Below are 26,793 nucleotides of genomic sequence, written 5' to 3'. Positions count from 1 at the left end.
ATTTCTAGAAAACAGTGAGTCTTTCGCGGGCCACTTGTGCTTGGAAGGTCGGCTGCTAAATTGCTGCCCTGAATTCCGTTAAAAAGGTTATATCAAAGTTTTGAAGAGAGGGGGAAGTTTTGCCTCAGGCTGGTGGAGTCTTCTTCCCTGCTCCTGTCTGTTAAACGAGGTCTTGCTTCGTCATGAAGAAAACTTGTCCAGACGGAAACGTTTTTAGTGGACAACGTCTTGCTCTCGGATGAAAACAATAAATACTCACAAAATAAATAAATGAAATAGGAATAGCCCCATACTGCAAAGCTTAGTCCTTAGACGGAAAGATTTTGTCCGTTATTGGATAAAGAATTCTTAATCACGATTCCTGGGAAGCTCTTTGAAGGCGTTGGTCCAGATGTAAATTACGTTGAATTCTATGATTATTAATCGAGGAACTAATCTGGAATATTCAGTTATTTACTTCCTCATATACTGAAGAAAGATTTTTTTATTCGATTCTCCTTTTAGATGTGAGCTCTTAATGATGGCTCACTTGTCACTCAAATGGCATCCTGTGATCAGTCCCTTAAAATTCTAGCCTTTCCTGAGCCTCGATTCACTCTCGCTTCCCCTTCCCCTGCCTGCCTTTCCGCCTTTCACGTGGCGCTGCAATCCGTTGTAATTAGCTAACGAATTTGGACTTCAATCAGTTTCTTTATAAACCTTCCTTTTGGTGCCACCCGATCTTTTTGACATAAAAAGATCTGAGGTGCTGAAGTGTTCATGGTTAGTTCTTTGATTCCTCATTCCTGCTCGCATTTAAATGCTTCAATTGATAAAACTTTAATCAACTGAATAATATAAATCAGCACTCGCTAAGGTTTTATCAATAAAAGGCGTTGTCATGGCTTCCACGCATGGGCAGGTCGCCATAACACTCCCACTTTTTTTTCTCCTACAACAGACTTTTGATTTCCTACAAAAGACAGATTAGAGTTTAGAGGAGCAGGCAAGCAACTTTTTTTTTCATTCATCTTTTACGGTTTTCACTTGTGAGCAGCCTGAAGACGTGACCCATCGTTGTCTTGCTCGACCCAGACTTGCGTCTCCCTAAATGTGACTAACTTATCACAGCAGTGTGTCGGTGGCTCATGCTTCATTAATGTGTGTCGGCGAGCCCCTCGAAGAGCTTCAACTGAAAGACGAACCGCATCACTTTTGCTCTTCACTAATTGTCGGAAATGGAAGATCTTACTGCCTGAAAAACCAATAACGCATTGACAGCCTCAGAGACCAGCAGGCCGCGGACGTCTTCCTAGTCTCATCGGAAACTCCCAAAACAAAAGTAGGCTTTGGAGTCAGAAAAGGGCAAATCGGATATTCTGAAATCAGTCACTGCCTCACCACGCCTTCTCATAGAACCAACACTGCCTGGTTTGTGCAGTTAATGCTAACGGCTAGACCGGCCCATTATGGTATTAATCAATAATATTCATGCTGGCCGATGCACACCTTGCGACTCTCAGTAAAATGCAAACAAGAAAAGATCACGTGATCGCAAAATGCGCTCTGTCTGCTGGTATAATCGACGTGTGTGCTGCGATGACCCTTACTAATCCCACTACGACGGAATCGTACATACGAACTCTTTATGAACTCGGAGCAAACAGGGGAAACCTCCATTTACTCATACAAATCCCATCGAATGTGTATACTCTTATGTCTGCGGAAGGCCTTGCAGGCTGGCTCGGCCGCCTCCCTCTGAGGGTACAGTATCTGATTCCTATTCACCCCGCAGTAGCCATGGCCATCATGGGGGACTGGCCATCATTGATTCCGATAAAAACGCTACTCCCTCTACCCCATTTCCGATCACGTCCCTTCTCGCCATGGTAGTTCAGGCACGCCGGCGGACCACCCACGTCTTGCATTCTTTGTATCGTACCTTCTCTCACCACACTTCAGCTGGGATGGCTGCTTGTTTCTTTTTTTTTCAAATAGTCACCTCTTCTACTGCTACAGTTTACTCTTGGGTAACCAGTTAGTAATGTTACTGGAAGGCATCAAGGGTCGAGATCAGCAGTCTCACGGATGTACAGACCTACATTGTGTGGATGAAGAACTAAAGCCGCATGTTATAAGTTCTGCACGCTATGCATGATCGAGTCAGACACCATTATCCGTTCACTAGATTTTCTCTTAGTAGTCAAAGCCATTGATTATCTGTACCTGTGACATATAGGAGGTCTGTGACTAGGATTTGTGGGCATGATGGTCGCCGCGAAACGTTGTGTGAGGGTCACCGTTAAAGGGAGAATGGGGTCGCCGCAACGGAGGTGAGAGTTACGCTACAAGGGTTTCTTTCAAAACCGGACGTGTTCCAGCGCCGTGTACTCAGAGACAGGTCGTGTACATTGACATATCCAGTATAGTATCGATCAGCCTTACAGTGTGTGTGTGTGTGTGTGTGTGTGTGTGTGTGTGTGTGTGTGTGTGTTGCAGGTCATGGTCCGGCTGGAAGTATTACGAATGTATCCAATCCTTGTTAAACCATCAGTGATTCTTTTGAACGTTTCATGTTGGATATTTGCCGACTCACTCATAGTCGTCTGCTTATCGACTTAACTTTGCAGTATTATGGCATCAAAGGATTCTTGAGCTCTTACATCAGGAGAGGTAAAGGTACGTAGGAACTGATAATATATTATTTTTTATATTGTTATTATTATCATTACTGTTATTACTACTACTATTTTTATTGTTATTGTATACAATCATGACTTGTACCACCACCATAAGCACCATCACCATCACAATCATTATCATCGTCATCGTCATTGTCATCATTATCATGCCGAGTGGTATTTATTATTCGTTCACGACACACGAGGGGAGGTAGAATGCATTTCCCTGTATTCCCTTTGTGCCGCGGGAGACCACTGCAATGGACGAGAGTGAAGGGCAGAAACTCCTCTCCTGGGAGCTTTATTTTCACCAGAAGGAAGGAAAGGCTTTATTTTACTCTCTTTATTGCATTTTCTCTCTTTTTATCTTGTTTTCTTTTTTTCTTTTTTTTTTCTTGTGGGGGGGGTGAGGGTAGGGGTAGTGGAGGGAAGTGTTCTAATTTTAAAGTGTTCTAATATTGTTCTAATGTTGTTGTTGTTGTTGTTGGTGGTGGTGGTGGTGGTAGTGGTGATAGGAGTGTTGTTGTTGTTGTTGCTCTCAAATAAAGCCAGAGGGAACCCTTTAGAGAGGGAGTGAGAGTGTAATAATAATAACATTGCGCCCCCAGTAAGGGCTCAAAGGAAGAGCGTTGGCACATCCTCTTGTCATATTATTCGTGCTGAGTGTGTTGTCAGAATTGGAGTCTTGATGTCCACGAGTTCTTACTTAATATCTTGAATTTCTTTGTGGCAGCGAATATGTTGTGTTGTCTTGTGGCAGTGTAAGTACATTAACATTAACATACTGCTTGGTGCAATATGATAATGCCATAATACCTCCTTGAGACATCAGCCATTTTATTCTTATTTATTTATTTTTTTAACACTGCAGACTACTGCGAATGAAGCCATAAATAGGGGTTTGCGCGATAGTAACTTGGCCTGATGCCCGGACATTGCATAGCCGTCCCGTCATAAAACCAGCAGGCTGCCTGGTGTCCGATAACCCGCGTGTGGCTGGCCAGACCAAAGTCCAGACCGCGGTCCAGACGTGACTAGAGGTGTTCGTCCCGCCCATCCTCGCCAGCGGCATCGAGAGGCGTGAGTACAGGCTTGCAAGATTTACTATCACCAAAATGTCCGCAGGTTTTGTGAACTGGCATTGTTCTTTGATCGCGTGCATGTGACAACAGTATCCATGCAATAACCATATAGAGAAAACAACGCTCTCCATAAATTTGTTACTCGTAGAAGACAAAAACAGACAAGAGAGAAGAAAACATACAGACATACCGGAAGACAATCTGGCATTCAAGACAATTCACTTTGAAGGCAACACCATGAACACAAGATCAATAAGAAGCATTAGAGGAGAGGATTGGGAGCCGATACAAAGGCACATCCCAACATCTCACTTCATCGCATCTGTTACATGTCTACCTTCTCTTTCTCCCTTTGGCTTTGTTTCTGATATGATGAAATTATTGTTTAAGAGTGAATATCTATACAGCAAGAATAGCGTGTATAAGTGTAAGTGTTAAAGGAGTAAGTGACGAAGTTTTACGTTTCCTGTTCCAGTAACCACATAGCGTGCGGTCAGGAAGAGTGAGCATGTTTGTTGCTTTTATGATATTCTTCAAGGAAAACTGAAAGGGTTTTAAAGCAGCACCTGACACCTTCCTTGGAGTAAAGACTGACAATACTTCTAAATGTCTTCTCCTTCAGTTCTCTCCAAGCACTTAAGGACGTTCCTTGTTCGATTATTGTCTTTCCCTGCCTCCTACTCTTCATCCAATTCGTCCTTCTCTTTCTCTTCTTCCTCCTTCTCCTTTTCCTTCTCTTCCTACTCCTCCTCCTCCTCCTCGTCTTCGTCGTCCTCTCCTCCTTCTCTTTCTCCCTTTGTTCCAGCTCCTGTTTGCTAGTGTCATTGTCGTCTCCTCCTTCTCTTCCTCCCTTCTCCTCCTCCTCATTTACTTCATTATCATCATTATCACTACTGCCAATCTTAACTAGCTAATTGCACAAGGCAGTCCTCATTCACTATTTTTCATACCCGCCCCTTCTTGTGATTCACCAGAAGTACGAGCATGTTCGCCGACCCCAGCTCACTTATGCTGACTCTGCTCCGTATTCCGTGTGTGCTTCGCCACTTTTTTCCATCCATTTCTCGTTAATTATGTTGCTTTATCTACTCTCCACACACACACACACACACACACACACACACACACACACACCTTAGTAGTTCTAGGTCAGGTCACCTCGTGAGGACCGCAAAGTCTATTGTTGCCTGTCTTTCTATGTAACTCTATGTAACACACACACACACACACACACACACACACACACACACACACAAATTCATTATCATTATCACTCTCTCTCTCTCTCTCTCTCTCTCTCTCTCTCTCTCTCTCTCTCTCTCTCTCTCTCTCTCTCTCTCTCTCTCTCTCTCTCTCTCTCTCTCTAAAGTTTGCTGTTGTTCCATGTTTCTTGGGTTTGATGGCAACCAGAGAGTCTTCAGTTTCACTTCCTACTTCAACAAGTGACCTCCTTTCCTCGTACCCTCACGTCATGTCTGACATAATTTCCTTCTGTCCTCCTTCCCTCTCTCCGTTGGAATATTTTTCGCCTTTCTCGTCTGCGTGGCTCTACGGTTTCAGTGTTTTTACAGCAAATATTCTCCAACACCCTCACGTATGTTTCCTCCATGGATTGTCGACCATGCATTGGCAAACTCACAGAAACAGAGAGATCGTGACGAGACTTCTGAAATTCACGAAAAGCTGCCAGTGCGCGTGTGTGTGTGTGTGTGTGTGTGTGTGTGTGTGTGTGGAAAAATGCACGGTGAGGTTTTGGTGGTGTGTGCCCAGTGGTGTGTAAGGCAGTGGTGGGCAGGTGGTGGAGGCGGCGGCGTGGGAGTAGTGGAGTGGGATTAAGGGATGTAGGGGAGCTGAGGCCAGTTGGGGGAGCCTCAAGAGGATGTGCTCGGTGGGACGGGGCCAAAGTTAGAGGGAGAATTTAAGGATGGCGTGGACTTTAGAGAAAGACGTGGAGGCGTGTTGGTGGGAATAGCAACATGTGGTGGAGGGGGACGATGTGGTTGTTATTGGGAATGTCATGAGTAAAGAGTGGAAGGAGAGGGAAGATCATAGGGAGAGTCATGAGGGTGGATGGTACGTGAAGATCTTGTACCCAAATATACTGTAAAAGATGAAAAATATGCAGTGAGATATTGGAATTCTGGATGCTATATTTTATGCTTATTGATCAGGGAAGGACTTCATAAAGGCGTCAACGTCATTTGAAACAAGATAGTGTTCTGCAGAAGACGTGAATTCTCAAGTGAATATTTCAAGATACGTATTGCCTTTCCTTATATTTTCTTTTCTTTTTTTTTTTTCATGTATATATTCACATGAAAAATCATCTCCATTTCTTTTTATCATCATTTTATAAGATATTCATTTCCTCATAATTAATCAAAAGGCAGTTCAGGACTCAGGAAACGTAAATGCACAAACGGGGGGAAAAAAAAAATCTCGTCCCTTAATTAGCAGTCTTATTACCTGCAATTATAATGAAAAGCCGGATATTCATTGCACAGCCCACCCATGCAGTCCAGCCCCACAGCCCCGCCACACAGCCCCGCCATACAGCCCCGCCACAAAGCCACACAGCCCCGCCACAGCCCCACAGCACACCTTACAGCACCGTTTCACAGCATCATAGCCTCACAGTCTCACGCTCCCGCCCCACAGCCCCGCCTTACAGCCACACATCCCCACAGCACGCCTTACAGCACCATCTCACAGCCTCACACCCTCACACCCTTACAGCCTCACACTCCCGCCCCACAGCCCCGCCTCATAGCCTCGCCTCACAGCCCCGCCTCACAGCCTCACAGCCCCGCCTCAAAGTCCAAAAGCAACCGCGTAATCAGCTGACCTCGCCTCGTCCTGTCCGTCTTTAAAATGTTATTCTAATAATTTTTCTACGTTTGATCTATACTACTTAAGTTTTAACTATTTGCATGCAGGAGAGTCCATGAAGGCCTTAGTGGCTGAGTGAGGCCCTTGACCTAAGGAGATGGGCGCGTATACACACACACACACACACACACACACACACACACACACACACACACACACACACACACACACACACACACACACACACACACACACACACACACACACACACACACACACACAATAATCCAAAAGAAAAAAAATTGGTGTTCACGAGAGACTGGAAATATGAAAAGGAAATAAGAAAAATAAACACAGCAAATAAAGAAAGGATAAAGAAAAGTTCGAGGAGAAATATATATTGAAGCATCAGAGTTTCTATATTTTTGCTATTTACACTCGGCTGGTTAGGTGTGTGTGTGTGTGTGTGTGTGTGTGAACGGACTTGTACACACACACACACACACACACACACACACACATACATTAACATCTGAATGGCCAGCCCTTCCCGTGTCTGCAGTAGGGCGATGTCAATACAAACCCTCTCCGCCAAGGTCACGGGAACTATCGCCACCACTTTTCCAAATCGACAAGTGCCTAAAACTATTGAATTGTTTCCTGTCGGCCGTAGCCTTCATGTTTGACTTCGGATTGGAATGGTGCCGTCCGGAACTGGAGTGTTTGTTCACAGCGGCATGTAGCAGCGCCCTCATATTGAAGGAGCCACCACAAAGAATTGGAGGCAATGCTCTGAATGATGAAGAAAATGTAATGGAGATCCCCTTCCTGCCTTACAGATAACAGAACTTGCTGGACGTGGTAGAGGATAAATGTGAGTCTTATCCTTACACCATAAGCTGCTTAGTCATGCCAAAAAAAACCTTCATAATGCTACAAAGGACAGAACACAATAACAACAATTTCAGAACCCCGATCTGGTAACGAAAAGCAGCTTTGGGACAAGGCACGGAATTCAGAAAGGACCGGATCCTGCTGTGATCCTTGAGAGGAGAAGGAGGACGAGATTGAAGGAGACAAGACGAAGGAGGACAAAGAGTAGGAGGAGCAAGAAGGAAGAAAAGAAAAGTCAGGAGAAAGACTAACAAGAGGTTAAGGGCAAGGAAGGTGGAAGAAAAAGAAGAAATAGGAGAAGGGCAGCTGAGGAGGAATTCTCCAAACACTAACATCTTACTACACACACACACAGAGAGAGAGAGAGAGAGAGAGAGAGAGAGAGAGAGAGAGAGAGGGAGAGAGAGGAAGAGAGAGGGAATGTCTGTACGTCAGTGTTCTTTCTCTCCCCACCCAGCTATTCTCTTTTATTCTATTTTCTTTTACTCAGCTTCTTTTGTGTTGTATTTTTGTCGTGTACGTTATTTTGTGTTTCTCTTCCTTGCTAAATTGCCGGATGTCTTTTTGCGCGTGTTGCTGCTATTGCTTTGTGCGGCGCTGAAAAGAACCACGAGTGTCCACCCAAGTGACAGGTAAAGGTGATCTTATCAAAAGTCGTGTGTGTGTGTGTGTGTGTGTGTGTGTGTGTGTGTGTGTGTGTGTGTGTGTGTGTGTGTGTTAGTCTCTCTCTCTCTCTCTCTCTCTCTCTCTCTCTCTCTCTCTCTCTCTCTCTCTCTCTCTCTCTTCCACTTCTAAAGCCAAAAGCCACAAATATAACAAATATAAACAACTTGTAAAGAAAAATTTAATCAAAAAATCGTTATCACTGAAAGAGCGTTGAAACCGCAATAAAAATTGGTCATTACTTTTATAAAGATAATTTTTTTATGAAGCCATTGCAAAAAAAACATTGCAACATCCTGAAGAAAGAAATGCGAAGGAGGAAAAGTTCGAGTTTCAATGCATTTTAAATCCCTTTGCCTAACAATGTCTGACGTTGGAAATGTTAGTATAAGTAAAAGACGCACGGAAAAATGATAACGTTGTATGTACTGCAAACTCCAAATGTCAGGGTGTCAGCGATGCCTTCCCCCCGGCCAGCATTTCGCCACCAGCCAGCAGGTCAAGGACATTTGGTCATTAGCATTTGCGGGAAATATATTCATGCAAGTTAAAAGAGTTTTTGTTCAAAGCTCCAACGTAACAGCTGACCATAATCATGCACCTCGGTAATGAAATATTTATTTGACTTTCAGAGCCTTGACAATGAAAATGAAAAGTTAATAACGCGAACACACACACATACACACACACTGTCATAAGTAGAGCACACGTATATCATCTGATTTAATAGCTTTGAAATACAGTGATATGTAATACGCATTAAGACTCTCTCTCTCTCTCTCTCTCTCTCTCTCTCTCTCTCTCTCTCTCTCTCTCTCTGCTTCCCTGATACTGACAAAACAGCTAAATAATAAAGCCTATTTTTACAGATTCCCGGATCCCTCAGAGCCTCACATCCGCCTCTACGCCTCCCAATGAACCTTCCCTCTCAACGTCGCGACCAATCAAGTCTGGCGGTGCTGGTGACGTCACGACTCACGAAGCAGCAATCACGAGTCGGAATCAGATATGTGGTGCATGTATGAACCAGACGAATTCCTAATTTCGTATTAAGTGTATTTGGATGTATATACCAGAGCTCGCATAATATTGCTTGCGTGCGCTTGTGAGGGTTGAGAATAGGAAGCAGGGAGGGGGGAGCAGGATAGTGGCGAGTACCTACGTAGCGTGAGGAGAGAAGGTTAGAGTGAAGCAAAGACCGCACAAGGAAAGACGGAAAGTGGTTCTATACCGTATAACAAATGAATCTAACTAAAAATATATCAGATAACGTTGTAATACTGTCAATTAAAACACCATTTATTGCGAAAACGAAAAAAAAAGCCTGTTTTTTTTTTCTTTTATTCTTTTTCTTTTTTTTACGGTATTTGGTGGTTCACTGTACTGGCAGGGGAGCGTCGAGCAGGGTTGAAGCTTCTCTTGGCTCGCTATCACCTCCGCCTGCGACCGCCACCACCACCACCACCACCTCAGTCAGTTCCCGGCTGGCTATATATTAGGAAGGTTGTGTGCACGTTCCTGCCGATACCTAGACCCGTCCTGATTAACTGCAAACTAGGTCAGTATTTTTAGATTGAGAGACGCAGTGTAGTATGACGCCAGTGAATGTATCAGAGTATTATGGAGGGGCGGCTCACGAAGGTTGGGCGGAGGGAGATAAAATCGTTGTTTGGGAAGAATAGTAATCTGCCGGTCCTGCTAATTGGCTGTGTTGAGGCCATTGAGGGCCAGTAATACAGCGTGTTATTTATCGCTCCAGGCGGGGATGACGTGGTGAGGGCTTTGATGTTTCTAAAAGGTGTGTGTGTGTGTGTGTGTGTGTGGGGAGGGGGGTGGCGGAGAGAGAGAGAGAGAGAGAGAGAGAGAGAGAGAGAGACTTGAATAAACCTGATTTTTAAGTCTTTCCCTTTGTTACAGTAATATTCACTTTAATAGCCAAAGCACTTCCTTTACACAACACTCCCTTTATACTCTGTCAAAGTATAAGAGGAGGCAGAGGAGTAAGATTGTTTTGCGCATCAGTAATTAATATTTGAAACTGGGCTCAGTGTTACCAAACAAGCCATTCCCGGAAGAGTCTTGTATGTGGCAAACAACACCGCTTAATTCAGAAACAAAGGAGTGATTGATCCTTGTAGACTGTGAATGGAAGGGGAAAGGTTTGCTTAATGATCTGACCCTTGAACCTTTGATGAAAGCAGCGTATTTTCACCTGCTTCCTCATTCCAGGCCAGCGCTGTGAGCCGGGGGAGAAGGAACGCTTGGTGCAGCAGCAATGATTGACTTGTAGTTTGGAGGCGCTGCAGGACAAAGGTTATTGCCGCCTATACAGCAACTATGTGGGAGGTGAGTGAAGGAAATGCAAGGATGAAGGTGGGAAATTGGTGCCATCGGACGGTGTAAAAAGGTGATAGGAAGTCTCGGGAAAGATGCTTGTGTGAAGTGGAAGTGTAGAGTGGAGGAAAGGAGGTGTGAAAGATTAAGTGTGGCGTGGAAGGAGTAGTGTGGAGTGGGAAAAGCAAACTGGAAGCCAAAGCGGAGAGAGAAAAAGTGAAGTGGAAGGAATCTTAGGAATGTGTTCAGTGGAAAGTGTGCTGAGTGAAGTGGAATTAGCGTGAAGTGGAATCATTCTGGAGTGGAAGAAGTTTTTGTGGAATTTAAGTTTGCTGAGTGAGGTGATACCAGAGGCGTGCCATAGTTGAAGCAAGGACACAGTAACACCTTTAAGTACCTGATGCGGATTCCTACCTTGACAATAAGAGAGTAATTTAATGAGATGTATATATACTAATACTGATCTAATCCTCCAGTGTGAAGCATCGCCGTCTCGCCGCTAAGGGAATATTGCCAGAGGGTGAAGCTTGGCTATAATTCCATTGTTGTGCCATTAAATCACGTCTTTTTATAACGAGACCAAGAGGTATTAGAACCCTTATGATGGATGCCCAGCAAACCTCGGCCCACTTGAGTTAGCATTTGTTAATACGAAATCAAGTCATAGGTAGTAGAGTAACATACACCACCTAACCTCAGCTGTTTCGCCTGTTCATGCAGTCATAAATCCTTTGATCTGTTAGGAATCATTCAGTCGTTAGTTTTCGCAAGGAGGCTGTTAACAAATGATGGAGCTTGAGGTGGGAGAGAAAATATACTAAGCACATTGGAAGTGAGTGCTAAAGATTACTTGACATCTGGCCACGAGTGTGCCTTTGCCTGCACCGAAGCGTCGTGTCGTTGACGCTGACAGTCATGCCTTTCCACTTCAATCTGTCCTGGACGCTTGAGTGAATTGCGTTGACGTCCAATTTCCTTTCCACGTCCTCCGGTTCACTCCAAGTATTTTAGTCTTTTGTCTTCCTCTTGACCTGTCTCTCGTTCTTAGCAGTTAGGATTAGGTTTCCGTTGTTTAGGGACCGTGGGAGGTACGCGACCTATATATATTTTTTTTTTTTTTCAGTTTTGAACGATGCGTGTTGTTCAAGGCTGTTTCTCGAGAAAAGTAAAGTTTTCAGATTCGAAATGGACACAAGGACCGAAAGCGAAATGTTTTCGAAACATTATTTTGATTTCAATTTCAGGAAGCGTCCGGCGTCAGTAACGCCCTGGCGGACAGAGCAAGGCAATGAAAATAGTCTATTTACTGTAGTTCCGCGCACTGACGAGAAATGGTGGCGAGGAAATTATACTTTTTAACTTTATACCCGACCATGGGATTGCCTGATTTCCGGCGCCCTGGGTGAGGCGCTGTTGTGTTTTTTGTGCCACCATTAGGAATTGCTTTCCGGACGCCGCCACTTAGTCAGCCGTGTTATTGAGCAGAGGGGCAGCCGCGCCAGGCCTCAACGATGGAAAACGTGTTTTCTCTCCGATTTTGTGAATACAAATATTATCGCCTATTTTCCTGGGATTGACTAATACATTTTTATTTAGTTTCACAGAATTATATGTGGATCAACATGACCCAAGCCTGACACGCGAGATTCAAATGTTACTGTTAAAATGTAGAAGGAATTGTGGCATTACACACACACACACACACACACACACACACACACACACACACACAAACTATATGCACGGCATTTTTTGTGAAAACTAGGTTTCATTCTCCACACGCCAAGCATCGCCGGTGCACATTCAGTTTACTCAAAAGTTAGCCAGATTAACTCATCAGGGGATGCAGAAAGCAGCGCTTCGTAGAGGAATGTTTTTTTTTATTTTTATTATACTTACTCTATTTATACAAGACTTAATTTGTAATTTACTTAGTGCAGTGAATCACAGACAGGGGCGTGCATGGGAAGATGAAATAAAGTAGGTCCAGTCATGGGTCAAAGCAGTGTAATCTGTACTTATTTCACTGTGTTTAGCGTTTCCTCTCTATCACAAATGCTCTGATCTGCTGACAGCCGCCTGACAAAGCCTTAGAGCCTCATGATTGTCAGCATATCACAGGATTAAATAATGAAAGGAGATAAGTACAGAAGAATTTATTGCAGAAGGTTACGCGACTTTTGACCACGACTGTACTTAGGGTGACAGACTCTCCTTACGACTGAGACGTAGAGTTGTTATAGAAAACACTTGAGTATCTAGAGAAGGCAGATGACGTCAGTGGAGGTTATAGGCAAGTTTGCAGTGAGTGACTCGTGTTGTTCTTGTTACCTGGAGAGCTTAAGAGGTGATTCAGATATTTTATTTTAATCGGGATGTTTCGTATATTAAGTGTGTGTGTGTGTGTGTGTGTGTGTGTGTGTTTACTTTGTTTACTTTGAAATCAAATAATGCACCTGAAAGAAAATTGCCTGGAAATTAGACTCGGAGAATTTAATAAACAAGGGAAAGGAAGGTTTGGGTCGGACAGCCCTGGGAAGGAATTGGCTGCTGCCATGCCAAGGACACACACACACACACACACACACACACACACACACACACACACACACACACACACACACACACACACACACACACACACACACACACACACACACACACACACACACACACACACACAGAGGCGCGTTCCCTAAACTCTCTTTTCTATAAAGTTTATTTTCCTCCGCCGAATATTCTCAGTCACGCTTAAGAGGATTTACACCAATAACTTTTAATTTGCATAAGTCATACGCGTAATTTAATTGTAGTATTTGTTTTGGTGAGCTTAACTTAACGCTGTGTTGACCTTGGGAAAGATTAAGCCGGTGCATTTTGTTGAGGCGAAGGTGAAAGGTCGATGTTGTGAGAGGCAATGCTGTGAAGGTGAAATGTCAGTGCTGTGAGAGTGCTTGGTGCTTAGAGGCTTAGTGCTGTGAGAGTTAAGCAGTGCTGTGAGGAAGAGTCAGTGCTGTGAGGGTTAGGCTGCGCTGTAAGGGAGAGGCTGTGGAGAAAAAGTCATGCTGTGAGAGGGTGAGAAAGTGCTGTGAGGGTGAGGAGGGTAAAAATGACGATGTTGGTAAGAGGGAGAGTTGATTTTTGGGAGGATTCTGCAGTGAGCTTTGGGAGTGAGGGAGTGAGGTGTAGGCGTGCTGCGTCCGGAAGGGAGGTGGGCTGGTGCTGTGAGAAGCGGTAGTGATTGGAGGCAGCTGGCGGGACAAAATGAAGAGGAGGATGAGGTTGTGTAAAAGATAAGATTAAATTCATAGTTGGCAAAATCCACTTAACAGCGCAGTAAGAGGCAATCAGATGAAATAAATCTTTTAACAGTATTATGCTACATATTTTGCCTCGCGTTAACTAGCAAAGCAGTGTTCGATGCGGAAGTTAAACACGGTCACATAAACCCGTCTGATTGTGTTTGCATTTCATCAGATGGAATAGATATTTTAAGTAACTGTATTGCTCCATATTTTTGCCGTGCATTAAACTAACGAATTAAGTATTTTATTTAGTATGTGTGATAGTTAAATCCGGCTATCAAACCCACTCTGGTTGTGAATATGAGCGCTGTATTTTCACAACTACACCACATAATTGTCACGCATTAAACCAACAAAATGGTGTTTGTTGTAAAGTTAAATCTAATCACCAAAACCCCCTTTCTGATTTTTTAATGTTCGTATGGTATCAGATGAAATAAATCTCTTGGATGTAACAATATTACACCAAATTAACGTCATTCATTTATATAGCCATACACTAAGCCAGCAAAGTGTGGGGGTTAATCGGGTCACAAAACAACCTCTAAATGCGAACGTTCGTGAGGCAGCAAATCCCCACTGCTCGCTTGGTGTATCTCGCGTCTTTTAAATCGACGAAATAACTCCACACATAAACTGCATAATGGTCAGCAGTGCACCTAAGCGGTGGCCCGGACCCTCCTGAGTTACCGCGACGTATCCTGCATTTAAATAGAATAACTACAAGGACTACGGACTCTGCTTTCTTTAAGGCTGAAATCCAGATCCCACCTTGCTCATGGAAAGCGAGGGACTCCCACGCCGCATTTGGATTACTCGAGTGGCAAATATAAACGGAAAGAACAATTTTGCCTCGCAGTTCGAACGAGTTTCATGGCTGTGGAAGTTGGAATATGAAAGAATTGAGAGTTTCATGAGCATTCTAGAAGCCAGAGGGAAAAAGGAGAGTGTCTTGAGACGGAAGAGGACGAAGAGAAGTAAAAGGAAACAGAAACGAGGAGGGAGGAATAGGAGAAATTGTAGTAACGAGGAGGAGGAAAGAAACCAGGAAATACAAAAGAGGAGAAAATGGGGAAAATAAGAAAATGTAAAAGAAAGGAATTGCTGAACCAACTCTCTCTCTCTCTCTCTCTCTCTCTCTCTCTCTCTCTCTCTCTGATGCACGGCTCGCTCTGGTGTGTGAACAGTTTTAATCCTTTTTCCTTGCTGACAAAATACACGCAGGATCTCGTTACGTTCACTCGTAATTCGCAGGGTGTGATGTATGGAAACATAAGCCATACTCGCCCTAATGCCTGGTGGGCGGGGTTAATCAGGGCGGCCCAATGTAATAGACGTTCCGCCATGTCGTTGTGGACTTCGGAACGCTCCCCGCTGGCCTGCTTTATATCTGGGCGTTAGGAACAGTCGCCACGCTGCTCTATTTCTCTCCCATTAGAAGGAGGAATTTAATTAGTTGCACGCCTAGTTTATCTCGCAAAAATTACTTGATGTATTTTTTTTCCAACCCGAAAGCATGCTGCAGTTTTTTTTTTTTTCCGCTTCACTACCCCTGCCATTACCAGTATTGCCTCACGTAACATAAGCCGCTCTCGCTATAATGTGTCTCGCGGATGGCGGCACGGCGCTACACAGTGAAGATTCAACACCTGCCACTGTGATTCGTCACGGCGTCAGCGGGTGAGCGATGGTGATCACCTGTTACGAAAATAAAAATACCTGACAACTGAATCCTTGCCGACATGTTAAATCATTACACACACACACACACACACACACACACACACACGACGATGGCGAGAAGATAATGAGCGACTCGTCCGAACTCGCACCTTGGGAGACACTCCAGTCCGCACTTGTGACCCTCATTGCAAGCCTTTGATGCAACTTGGTGGATAAACACGCACTGTCATTCTCCACGTTTAAAAATTAAAAACAGACAATACCAAAAAAAAATATATACTCTTCCCAGTGGTCGTTAACTTTAGTACAATTTTTGTTGTTCTGAAATAAACACAAATATAGCCAGAAACGAGTTAATGAAGGTAGAAAGTGACAGCAAGTCTTTGGTGTTCTCTTGGGGACGCCAGCAGCCTCTCCAGGATGTTTCGTTAAAACCATCGAGTTTGCGGCAGCGACAATGCTTTCAAAGTGCAGGAAGGCGGTCACTCCCAAGGACAAATGAATATCTTGGTCACGAATTTGCACCACTCCCCCCACCACCACCATCATCACCAGCACGACCACTACCACTATCATCACCATCAGCCTCTTCCTTCAGGCCTCATGTCTCCGGGTTTTCTCTGACAAACTTTCACTCCAGAACGATAGACTTGTGTGCAGGGGAGGAAACTTTTCTTATAACGTTGGTGCAGTACGAACATATTGTGTTATTTACTGAAAGGTTGAGATGGTCGCCGCCGGTATAAGAAAATAAAGGGACTGGAGTCTTGGGATGCTGAAGGAGGGAGAGAGAAAGAGAGAGGGAGGAAAGGAGAAAGTACTGGGCGTGTGACGAAGGGAGGGAATACTATGTAATAAGTAGTATCCGTAAGAAGGAAATTGAATTGAGTTACAGCGCTTCACTCGGAAGATCATATTGCGTCTGGAAAGAGAAAGGAAATGAGGAGATACTACGAGCGTAAGGGAAGGAACAGGAAAAGTGAGTGGTGTTGTTGTGAGGGAGGGAAAGAGGAAATGCTGTTATATAGTGTGAGGAAAGGAGAGAAGCTCTTAGTGAGAGGAGAGTGGAAATGGTGTGAGAGGGGAGGATGAGTGAGGGACGAAGGCAGGAAATGTTGTGTAGGAGGGTGAGGGAGGGGAGGAGAGGTGCAAGAAGAACTGCAAATGTGAGAGAGAAAAAAGAAAGTAAAAATGCATCAGGTGCGAGGAGAGAGAGAGAGAGAGAGAGAGAGAGAGAGAGAGAGAGAGAGAGAGAGAGAGAGAGAGAGAGAGAGAGAGAGAGAGAGAGAGAGAGAGAGAGAGAGAGAGAGAGAGGGAGGGAGGGAGGGAGGGAGGGAGGGAGGGAAGTAAACACGAGAGACATAATCCTCCCTCTCCCTCTTATCTTCCCCTTCCCATGCCTCCCCCCTCCCCCCTACCTTCTACCCCTCTCCCCGTGAACCCTGATTCTTGACACAGAAGTAAAGAGGGGGAGGGAGGGAGGGGGGGAGGGAAGTAAGTAAATACGAGTTACCTCCCCCTCCTCCTCCTCCTCCTCCTCCTCCTCCCGCTTATCTCGCTTCTCCTACCCCTGCCTCCCTCCCCTCGCATCCTTGACACAGGAGGATAATTGATGAGGAGCAATTTCGCACCTTTTACTTCCATGAATTTACCTAATGAAACTCTGAAAAAAGAAAATAATTATACTACCGAATTATCATTTAAAGAAGTCCTCCATAGCGGACAAATTTAGTGCAAACTTTTAAAGCCAGTTAATTCATCGCGTCCAGCATTAATTAGAAAAATGTGACGCGTAACTGCCTTGTGAAGCCTCGCCGGTTCAGCGTCTCAGTGTTGACCGCTCAAATTATTAATGCTGCCCTTTTTTTTTTTTTTTTTTTCCATTTTCCTGCGTTAATTTCGTTCTTTGTTAGAGAGCCGATGATTGGTGAATCCCGTGATGGAAATGAAAGGCTCCAGCTGTATATCTTTTTTTCTTTTTTTAATAAACGAGTGCCGGACCTGCCAGACCTGCCTCCTCCTCCTCTTCCTCGCTCTCCTTCACTTATTATTCCTCCGTCATGAAAAGCGGTTCATGTATTATTTTTTTTTTCATTATTCTCCTCCCTCCTGCTCTCCTCCTCCTGCTCATCCTCTCCTTTGTATTATTCTAATCATTACTACTACTATTATTACTACTATTGTTATTCATTTCATTGTCAATTACATCATTTTTATCATAATTTTTTTTATAATATTTTTTTTTAAATTAGTCGAACCACCACCGTTCTGCTCCTCCTCCCTCTCTTCCTTCCACCCCTCTTTCCTCCTACCACCACCTCGTCCTCTCCTTCACCCTTCACCTCCATTCACTCTTCTTCATCTTCCACCTCTTCATTCTTTCATCCTCAACACGATCACCTCTTCAACCCTCCTCCTTCTCCTGCTCCTCCACCTCCTTCTCTTCTTCCAGCTCCTCCTCCAGTCACGATTAAGAATTCCTCGCTGTTAAATCCAGACGCTTAAAGTTTTCATTTAAATTGCATCGCGTGAACGGGTGAGTGCGCGTAATTTGTTTTGCAGCCCGTCGTGCTCACACCGGACAGGGAGGACTCAAGCGGCCCGTCCTTCCGATCCCCTCATTATTAGTTGGAGTGAAACAGCCTCTGCTCTCATTTCCTCACTCGCTCGCTCACCACTATCTCCATTACCACTACCACCATTCTCGCCTCCGCTAGTATCATCACTACTTCACCACCATCACTACTACTACCACCACTCACTCACCATCCTCATTACCACTATCATTACCACCTTTCTTGTCACTCTTATCACTTCCGTCATCACCACCACTAGAGGTGTAAAGGGACTTCCGTTTTCTGTTAAATACACATTGTCGATCATTGTTGTGGTAATATTATCTTGATAGCCGCGTAATAGTTTAAGCCGCATTAATCAAATAGAGGAGAGAGGGATTAGGTCATTAGGCTGTAGGATTTACCCCCTGCTCGCTGGCTCGCTGTATTGGTTGGGCTCGCTGTATTGGTTGATGGTGGCGATAGTGTTAAGTCCTGGATTTATAAACGCATTGTTGTCTCATTAGAACGGTTTTCAAAGGCCACAGGTAATTGGTTGGGTTCTTGAAGATGAGGCTTTTTAGCTTTCTTTGATGGTTCGTAATTCTTGTTAAATTATCACTAGAATCATGGAAACGCCCTTGAAAACTCAAAAGACTTCCACTATAGCTTGTTAAGAATAGCGGAGATCAGACGCCGAAACGTTTAACAATATGAACCTAAGAGTGAAACATTTCGGGTAAATTAGAGAATTTTAAGGTCCGACTATTAAGTAAACCTTTTCCCTTCCTCTCACAGTCTGCAGGGAACAATCAGCCTTAATAGTTTCGGAACAAGTGCTACAATTTTCTAAGATAATTTCCCTCGGCGAATGAGTGAATTAACAATAAGTGAATTAACACACATATGAAGGAGTCGAAGCCATTAATAGTGAGGATTTTGAAAGATTATTTTTTTATTATTATTATCGGGTGCGGTATAAAGAAGGAAAATGTTTTAATCTGTTTTGCATTACCGTATTAAGGGAGTCAGCGGTGAGCCTTCCGCGCAATTTTTCTGTATCTACATGAGTGTCTATATTTCTGTCCATTTACTTTTCACTTAGATATTGATGAATGACTCTCTCTCTCTCTCTCTCTCTCTCTCTCTCTCTCTCTCTCTCTCTCTCTCTCTCTCTCTCTCTCTCTCTCTCTCTCTCTCTCTCTCTCTCTCTCTCTCTCTCTCTCTCTCTCTCAAATCTACGTTCACTAATGCAACCAGGGGCCAGATCCATGAAGCTGGTTGTTACTTAACATTCTGTGATTGGGCAAATGGCATACCTCTGCTCTCACAGCATCCTCTGGATTTGACAATGCTGTGTCCTCTGCACTGGATGAGGACATCTCTGTTCAAATCATCCTTGTTACAGGTGACGACATGCAATGGTGAATAACATGTTAACATGTATTCAGTTTTGTCCTCCATTACAATGAACACGGATTATACATTTATCCTATGTGCCATACTTTTCAACTCTGTTTTTATTACAGTCAAATAATATCATAATGAAATGCCTTGTATTTTTGCAGAACATTAGCAGACAATTTATTTGACCCTAATTTTTACATTGTTACTTCAGTATACTGAATCCAGGTGCAGCCCCACATCCAGCTCCACAGGCACCTTCAGCCTGTGGTATTTCTGCAGCCACTTCCAGCGCCCCAACCAGCGGATGCACCCCACCTAGCTTTTGCACCCAATTCAGCTGCTCCACCACACCCAGCTGCTCCATCACAGCCAGCTGCAGCACCTAACCCAGTTGCTGCACCCTACCCAACTGCTGCATCCAAGGCAAGCAGAAGGCACAAACCTCCTGCCAGTAAGTCTGTTGTTCTTGCTACTTTGACTTTTTATTTTTTATTTTTTTTATTTATTTATTTATTTATTTTTTGAGGAATACATCTCTCAGGCATTTAAATTGCTGAAGATGGAAATCCATTATTTCACTCATTACATGATTACTGACACAGGTAAATGATACCTGACTACCTTACTTCATTTCTAGAATAAGTTTTGTATGATTTCTTGCTGCAGAATTCTGCATGGTTCACATTGACCCCTCTGCACCACAGCAGGGTTGGTATCAGCATGGAGCACCACTTCATCCTCAAGAGGTGGTAGCTGTAAGTAGACTTTTGTGAGCGTCTGAGAGATCTAAGTGTTGGAATCTAACCCTTCCATTTGTTTAAAGTTTATATTGTATGAGAGGAATAGTGATGTAGTGTGACATTTAGCATTTTGACGATCCAAAACAAGCCCAAACCATAATGACTTAGACACCTTTGTAGGGGAAAAACATGTTTATTTTTGTTAAATGTTGGTACACATCTGACAAATTTCATTACCCTAACAACAAGTGTAACAACACTCATGACTGTACTCGGTTACATCTAATTTCCATGATATTCATATATCCTGTCAACTACCAGAGAAATAGTGACAAGTACATACTTCATCAGGAACAGGAATATCCTGCTTGATGCAGCGGTTGTGTAGGAGCAGGCAAACATTAAGTATTTTCACACACTTGATGGGTTTGTATTGAAAGATCTACAGAAGAGTTCAGGCACCTGTGAAGTGAGATTTCTTACTACAAGAGGATTCATTATTTATAGAGGAGTATCTACAAAGTATATCATACTTCTATAACAAGAATGAAATGTTTATAAATGTTTCATGATTTCAATGGCAGGTTTTACTCTACATGTTACTATTTTTGGAGAGGAAGAGGTGTTACTTTCATTACCTGAAACGACTATTCACCATCCTGTTGGTCTGCTCAACAGTGACCCTAGTTTGCGCATGGTCCCTGTTGTATCTGCTCTTCATCAGTGATGGGGTTGCTCAAGGGTACCATGAGATGGGGCTTGAGGGGGATACCCACTATTGCCTGCAATATTATGATCCTAATTCAGAATTTCTATGATTTAGTGATGCAGATTCCCTGCTTTTCACCCATTAAATGGTAATGTGCCAAATTTTTCTTCTGATGGAAATATGAATATCATTATCAATAGTTAACATAAGAATTTGAAGAAAAATAATATTATAACTAATAGGGATGCATACATGAGAAGGTAAGTGTTAGTTAATAATATGAGGTGGGTGAGAAAGGGACAGCCCCAGGAGTACTTGATGGCAGGTTTGGTAAGGTTAGGTTTCGTAATATTAGTAACTCTTGGACTCGCATTTGGTTACTATCCACTCCTAACATACTGTTAGCAATGTCAGAAGCTGCCTCTCCCGCATCCCTCCTTATCATGCACTCACATATTTTGACACAAGGAACTGACAACAACTTTGTAAACCGTGGCATGCAGTAGGGTGACTTCAATACCTTTTATCCTTGAAAGTCAGCTATACTTAGATATTATTCACCACATTAAACATCAATTTATTCACCTACAAAAGCTCTCTCTCTCTCTCTCTCTCTCTCTCAGTAGTAGCACGGGTTTTCAAGGATGTTTTTAAGATTCTAGTGAGAAATTAACATCATTTCAACATTACTAACAGGAGAAATGCTTTTAAAAAGCTGTAATTGAAGTGACACGATTTTTTAAGGGTGTTTATTACAGTTCTAGTGACAGATCTACATTTTGTACTTTATTAACAGAAGAAACCCTTGAAACCCCTGGTAATCATGTGTACTTGAGAAACCGTTGCGGAGAGAGAGAGAGAGAGAGGAGCGTTTAAGTTGTGCCTGTCCTGCGCTCGTTTGTGTTAGCGGCGGTGACACGGTACAGCAGTGAGTGAAGTTTTCGTGGGGAAAGGGAAGTGAGGATATTTATATTATTTGACATATCAATTGATAACATGTCAACTTTTGTGTTTGTTGAAGGACCAGTGACAGGTGGTGTGGGGGAGGGAAGGCAGTTTGCTGGCTGGATACAGTGTTTTGGGCAGCACTGGTCAATCTTGCCCCACACGCTTTATTAACCAGTGTTTCCGTATTCCCGAGAGCTTCTTCCTGCACCGAGCACCGCCAAGAAGCACAGGAGAGGCACGAGTATGTAAGGTAAGTCCAGCGGTGCCAGCCTCCTCTGTCAGTTTTACTGCCTTCACTGCAACACCCTCCTCCTTGTATTGTAGTCTTTTATTCGTTTATTTAGACTTTCTTATTCGTTTTTTAGATATTTTTGAGGTCGTTGATTTATTTTTAGATTTTATTTACATCTGAGTCTAGAAATAATTTGAGATTTAGGAAAATATTGAAAGATCGTCAAAATGTAAACAAACCATCAGCGGAGGCAGAGTCTGGGCGTCAGTGTTTTCAGCCATTATTTGCTTCATCTCTCAATTATTGTAAGCCTAACGTGTCACAAGATAGAGCCACATGTCTAGCCTTCATATCCGCTGGTCAGATATATCCGCCATTGCCTGGTTTTGTTGTCATGAAGGAATAATTGAGGTAATATGGCAGCCGGCTCCCCCTCTGAGCTCACCGCCATGATGGATTGCTGCCTGTTCCAGCTTGTCGATTCCAATATTTATTTTTATTTTTCTGAATTACTTTATTTGGCTTGTATAGTAAGATTTTATGGATTCTAAAAATATTTCGTTGCTTTTGAAGTGTTTTTCTTACTTCAGTTAAGTAAATGTGCTGAATTTGCTGTTGTTTTTCGCGTAAATAAAGGGCGGTTTATACGGTGATATTTACCCAACACGGCTGTCGGCTTTTTTATTTGAGGCTTTAGTGAGGATTTTATTGCTTTAAAAAATCGTTTATGATGTTTAAAGTGTTTTGCGTTACTGTTGAGTTAAGTATGTGGACTTTGAATAGGCTTACGATCCCGTTAAAAGTGATGATTTTGTCATTTTTTGTATTTTTTATTCCTCTATTTCAGTTTGTAACCAACTTTGCAATGCTTCATAAAATAGTTCAGATTTTTTAAAGTGTTTTATTACCGGTATAAAGTGAAATGGGTAGACTTTTCAGTGTTTTTAATGATGTCAAAGGTTACAACACTTTTTCCATATTTCATATAATATTTCTTTATAACTACACAGGCTGGAGATGTTTTAATATTGTGAATATTAATTAAAGTAATTGTCAAGTCAGAATATATAATGCATTCGAGCCTAGCTTCATTTTTTCTAGGGGTCAATTTCAAAATTAAATACGTTACGTACGTACGTATGGCAGCGGGGCGGCGGCAGGGCGCCTGTGACGTCATCAAGGATCCAGGACTCGGTCTGCTCCAGTGTCTCCTCAATATTTACCTTAATTTCCAGTATTTCCCTGGTGTTTACAGCTGTTTCCGAACTCAGGCATGTTGATAGTTGTAGTAGAAATTAGAAAATAAGAGAAATGAAGGAGGAGAAGAAAGAAATAAGGAGAAATGGAAGAGGAGGAGGCGGAGGCAAAACAAAGATCCGGGACTCGCTCGGCTCCAGTGTCTCCTCGTCAATATTTACCGTAATTTCCAGTGTTTTCCAGCTGTTTCCAAACTCAGGTGTATAGGTAGTAGTAGTAGGAGAAAAAGTAGAGAAATGGAGGGGGAGGAGGAGGCATAACGAGTAAATACCAAGAAGGTAATGTTAGGTTAGTGTCCCTACCCTGTCTTTCTCTAATATTTCGTGTGTTTTGAGTGCATTTAATGTCGCGCGTGTTTGGAGTGTGTTCTCTGGGTGTTTTGGTGTGTTTAGGATGTATATTTTGTTATATATATGTATGTTTTGGGTGAATTTCGGATGTTTAAAGTGTGGCTTAAGATGTTTTTAGGTGTATTTTACTTATTTTTAGTCTTGTGGTGTATTTTGAGTATATTTTCGAGTGTTTTTGGGATATATTGAGGTGTTGTGAGTTTGTTTTGGGTTTATTTTGGATGATTTAAGTGTTTTGGGTGTGTCTGCAGTCTTTCGGGTGTATTTGAGTGTGTACTGGGTGCATTTTTGATGTGTTTTAGACATATTCTGTAGTGTTTGAATGAGTTTTGGGGTGCTTTGGATGTGATATGGATGTTTTGAGTGTTTTGGTGAGTTTTGTGGGTAATTTGGGGTGTTGAGAGTGTTTTAATTGTGTGTTGGATTTTTTTTAGTGTGTTTGGGTGAGTTTTACGGGTATTCTAGGCTGTTTTGAGTGTTTTTGATGTTTTTAGTGTTTGGGTGAGTTTTTTTTTGGGTATTTTAAGGTGATGTGTGGTGTTTTGAGTGTTTTGGATGTGTAGTTTGATGTTTTTAGTGTTTGGGTGAGTTTTTTTGGGTATTTTAAGGTGATAAGAAAACTATTTCTTATCTGAGTTTTTTTGTATGTGTGTGTGTTGCTTGGCAGCCAGTATGCATATGCTATTGAACAGGATATTATCTTTGCCTCCCTGTCCACTGAAGGAAGAGAGAAGAAATTAAACTAAAGAAAGACGGGTGGTGATTATTTATTAGTATGATTAGGAGTTTTGCAAGGTATAGATTTTGAAAGGGAGAAGAAACAACAGACTGATGATCGTGGGAGTTAGAATTTGTTATATAATTCTGAAGTGCTGTTTTCATCCTTTTCACAAATAGAGTTTGTTATAAAATGCGAACATCCTATTTTCACCCACAAGATTTCGTGCTTATGAGGACACTGATTTTACCAATATTCCTTTTGACCAGATGCAGAGGTCACCTTAGGACATGTGATGTTTCATGCCTGATGGCCTGACATGTTCTGTGTCTTGTGTGTTGACCATCTGTACTGTCACCTTGTTATTCCTGGGGAGGAGCCTTTATCTTAACTATCCTATGTTTCTTATTTCAGAATGGATATTGTATGTTATCACAAACAACCTCCAAAGGACCAAAGTACTCGTATATGATGCTGCTTGTTGCTGCTGACTAGTGATGACAGTCATGGTGATAAAAGTTTTCTTTTTTTTTTTTTTTACTGTATTCATTAAAGGTTACTGAAGCAAACAAATAGGGATATCACACACACACACACACACACACACACACACACAGAAGTAGCTGAGATGAACATGAACAGCCGAGATGTTCAAGAATGCGGACGCTTATTCCTGCTTAAATTTCTTTCTAAAACATATTGAGAATTTTTTTTCCTTTAAATCTTAATTATCAGTAACAGCATGACACACATTAATTCAATGAAGTAACTTTATACCATTTCACTGAGTAGAAATAACCATAAGAATAGAAAAATTTTGTGTACAAACTTCACGACCACTCAGTTTGTGCAGTCTTTGGTGTCTTTTGAAATCATACTCCACACATGCCTTGGCCTACTGACTAGTATAGCTTTTGTGAAACCTGGAAGTTGATTTTGAATAGTGAAGAATACCATATGCTATTATCTCTACTAACATTTTCTTGACCCCCACAGTTGGCCTAGGGAACCCCTGGATATTAATGACTTCTATTCTACCCTATGCAACGCCATCAGTAAGGCTTTGGGTTTTCATTGGGACAATTTTCAAGGCCACAGAGTTCTTCAGATTGAGTTCTTATAATATTTCTTTTTTCTAACATTATTGGTATAAATTCACTAGTCATGAAACAACCTTGAAATCTCCTAACCCTTCCACTACAGCTTGTTGAGTTAATATAGTCGAGAGGTGTAGAACTGCAGTGTGTTCAAGTATTTCCTTGTACTAAATACGTAATTATTCATGTAGCCAGGATTTCAATGTATCCGTTAATTTAATTTAACCTTCTCCTTTATTGTTATGCAATACTGCAGTCAAATACATGTCAGAAAATGTTCATACAGGAATAAATCAATGGAATTCATATCATGTATAAAAATGGCAGCAATCACAGACAGGAAAAATCAGGTAACATCTTAGTCTCAAATAACAAAATCAAGAAAAGTTACTCAAATATCATTCATGAATATTACTTTCTTTCGTGTGCCAACACCAGACGGGCAACTCAAGGAATAGATGACCTGTGCTTGCTTCACATGGACGTAAAGTTGCAGCAAGTAATTGTTTCATATTCTACAAAATGGTTCAGATATAAAAGCACAGTAATACAATTACTTCCTCTTTTCACATCCTTATTTCTTCTTTAATCTCTTTATGTAAGGCAGTTTCTTAGTCTATTTCCTAATTTGTATATGATCTACATACACACATCACTATTAAAGTAGCTGTACATTGCTAAGGTTTGTTCATTGATACCATTTGTGCTCTCCTGCAGTGACTGCCCAGGGCCTGCTACAGCTGCCCAACTTCATCCCAGAGAACATTAGCAGACAATTTATTTGACCCTAATTTTTACATTGTTACTTCAGTATACTGAATCCAGGTGCAGCCCCACATCCAGCTCCACAGGCACCTTCAGCCAGTGGTATTTTTGCAGCCACTTCCAGCGCCCCAGCCAGCGGATGCACCCCACCTAGCTTTTGCACCCAATTCAGCTGCTCCACCACACCCAGCTGCTCCATCACAGCCAGCTGCAGCACCTAACCCAGTTGCTGCACCCTGCCCAACTGCTGCATCCAAGGCAAGCAGAAGGCACAAACCTCCTGCCAGTAAGTCTGTTGTTCTTACTACTTTGACTTTTTATTTATTTTTTTTATTTATTTTATTTTTTTGAGGAATACATCTCTCAGGCATTTAAATTGCTGAAGATGGAAATCCATTATTTCACTCATTACATGATTACTGACACAGGTAAATGATACCTGACTTCCTTACTTCATTTCTAGAATAAGTTTTGTATGATTTCTTGCTGCAGAATTCTGCACCACAGCAGGATTGGTATCAGCATGGAGCACCACTTCATCCTCAAGAGGTGGTAGCTGTAAGGT

General features: G+C 42.5%; 1 protein-coding gene across 5 annotated transcripts in view; it reads left to right on the top strand.

Moving 5' to 3' along the window:
• LOC135110593 (nematocyst expressed protein 3-like) overlaps positions 1 to 26,793 on the top strand; it is a 51,384-nt gene that overhangs the window by 19,654 nt on the left and 4,937 nt on the right. For 2 of the 5 annotated variants that reach the window (XR_010273325.1, XR_010273324.1), the window contains exons 3-8: positions 8,998 to 9,147; positions 9,519 to 9,686; positions 10,358 to 10,474; positions 19,266 to 19,413; positions 19,624 to 19,863; positions 20,079 to 20,167. Coding sequence is in view for 1 of the 5 variants with exons in the window: in XM_064023074.1 (XP_063879144.1) it covers positions 20,087 to 20,167; positions 26,343 to 26,514; positions 26,721 to 26,786 (319 nt within the window). In the remaining 4 variants the exon portion in view is untranslated. Of the gene's footprint in view, positions 1 to 8,997; positions 9,148 to 9,518; positions 9,687 to 10,357; positions 10,475 to 19,265; positions 19,414 to 19,623; positions 19,864 to 20,078; positions 20,182 to 21,882; positions 22,060 to 26,274; positions 26,515 to 26,720; positions 26,787 to 26,793 lie in introns of all 5 variants that reach the window. The other 3 variants (XR_010273322.1, XM_064023074.1, XR_010273323.1) reach the window with 3 other exon arrangements.

This window comes from Scylla paramamosain, chromosome 20, assembly GCF_035594125.1.
Source record: "Scylla paramamosain isolate STU-SP2022 chromosome 20, ASM3559412v1, whole genome shotgun sequence".
Taxonomy (NCBI): Eukaryota; Metazoa; Arthropoda; class Malacostraca; order Decapoda; family Portunidae; genus Scylla; species Scylla paramamosain.
The sequence above is the reverse complement of the archived record's forward strand: the minus strand, read 5'-3'. Positions and strand labels throughout refer to the sequence as shown.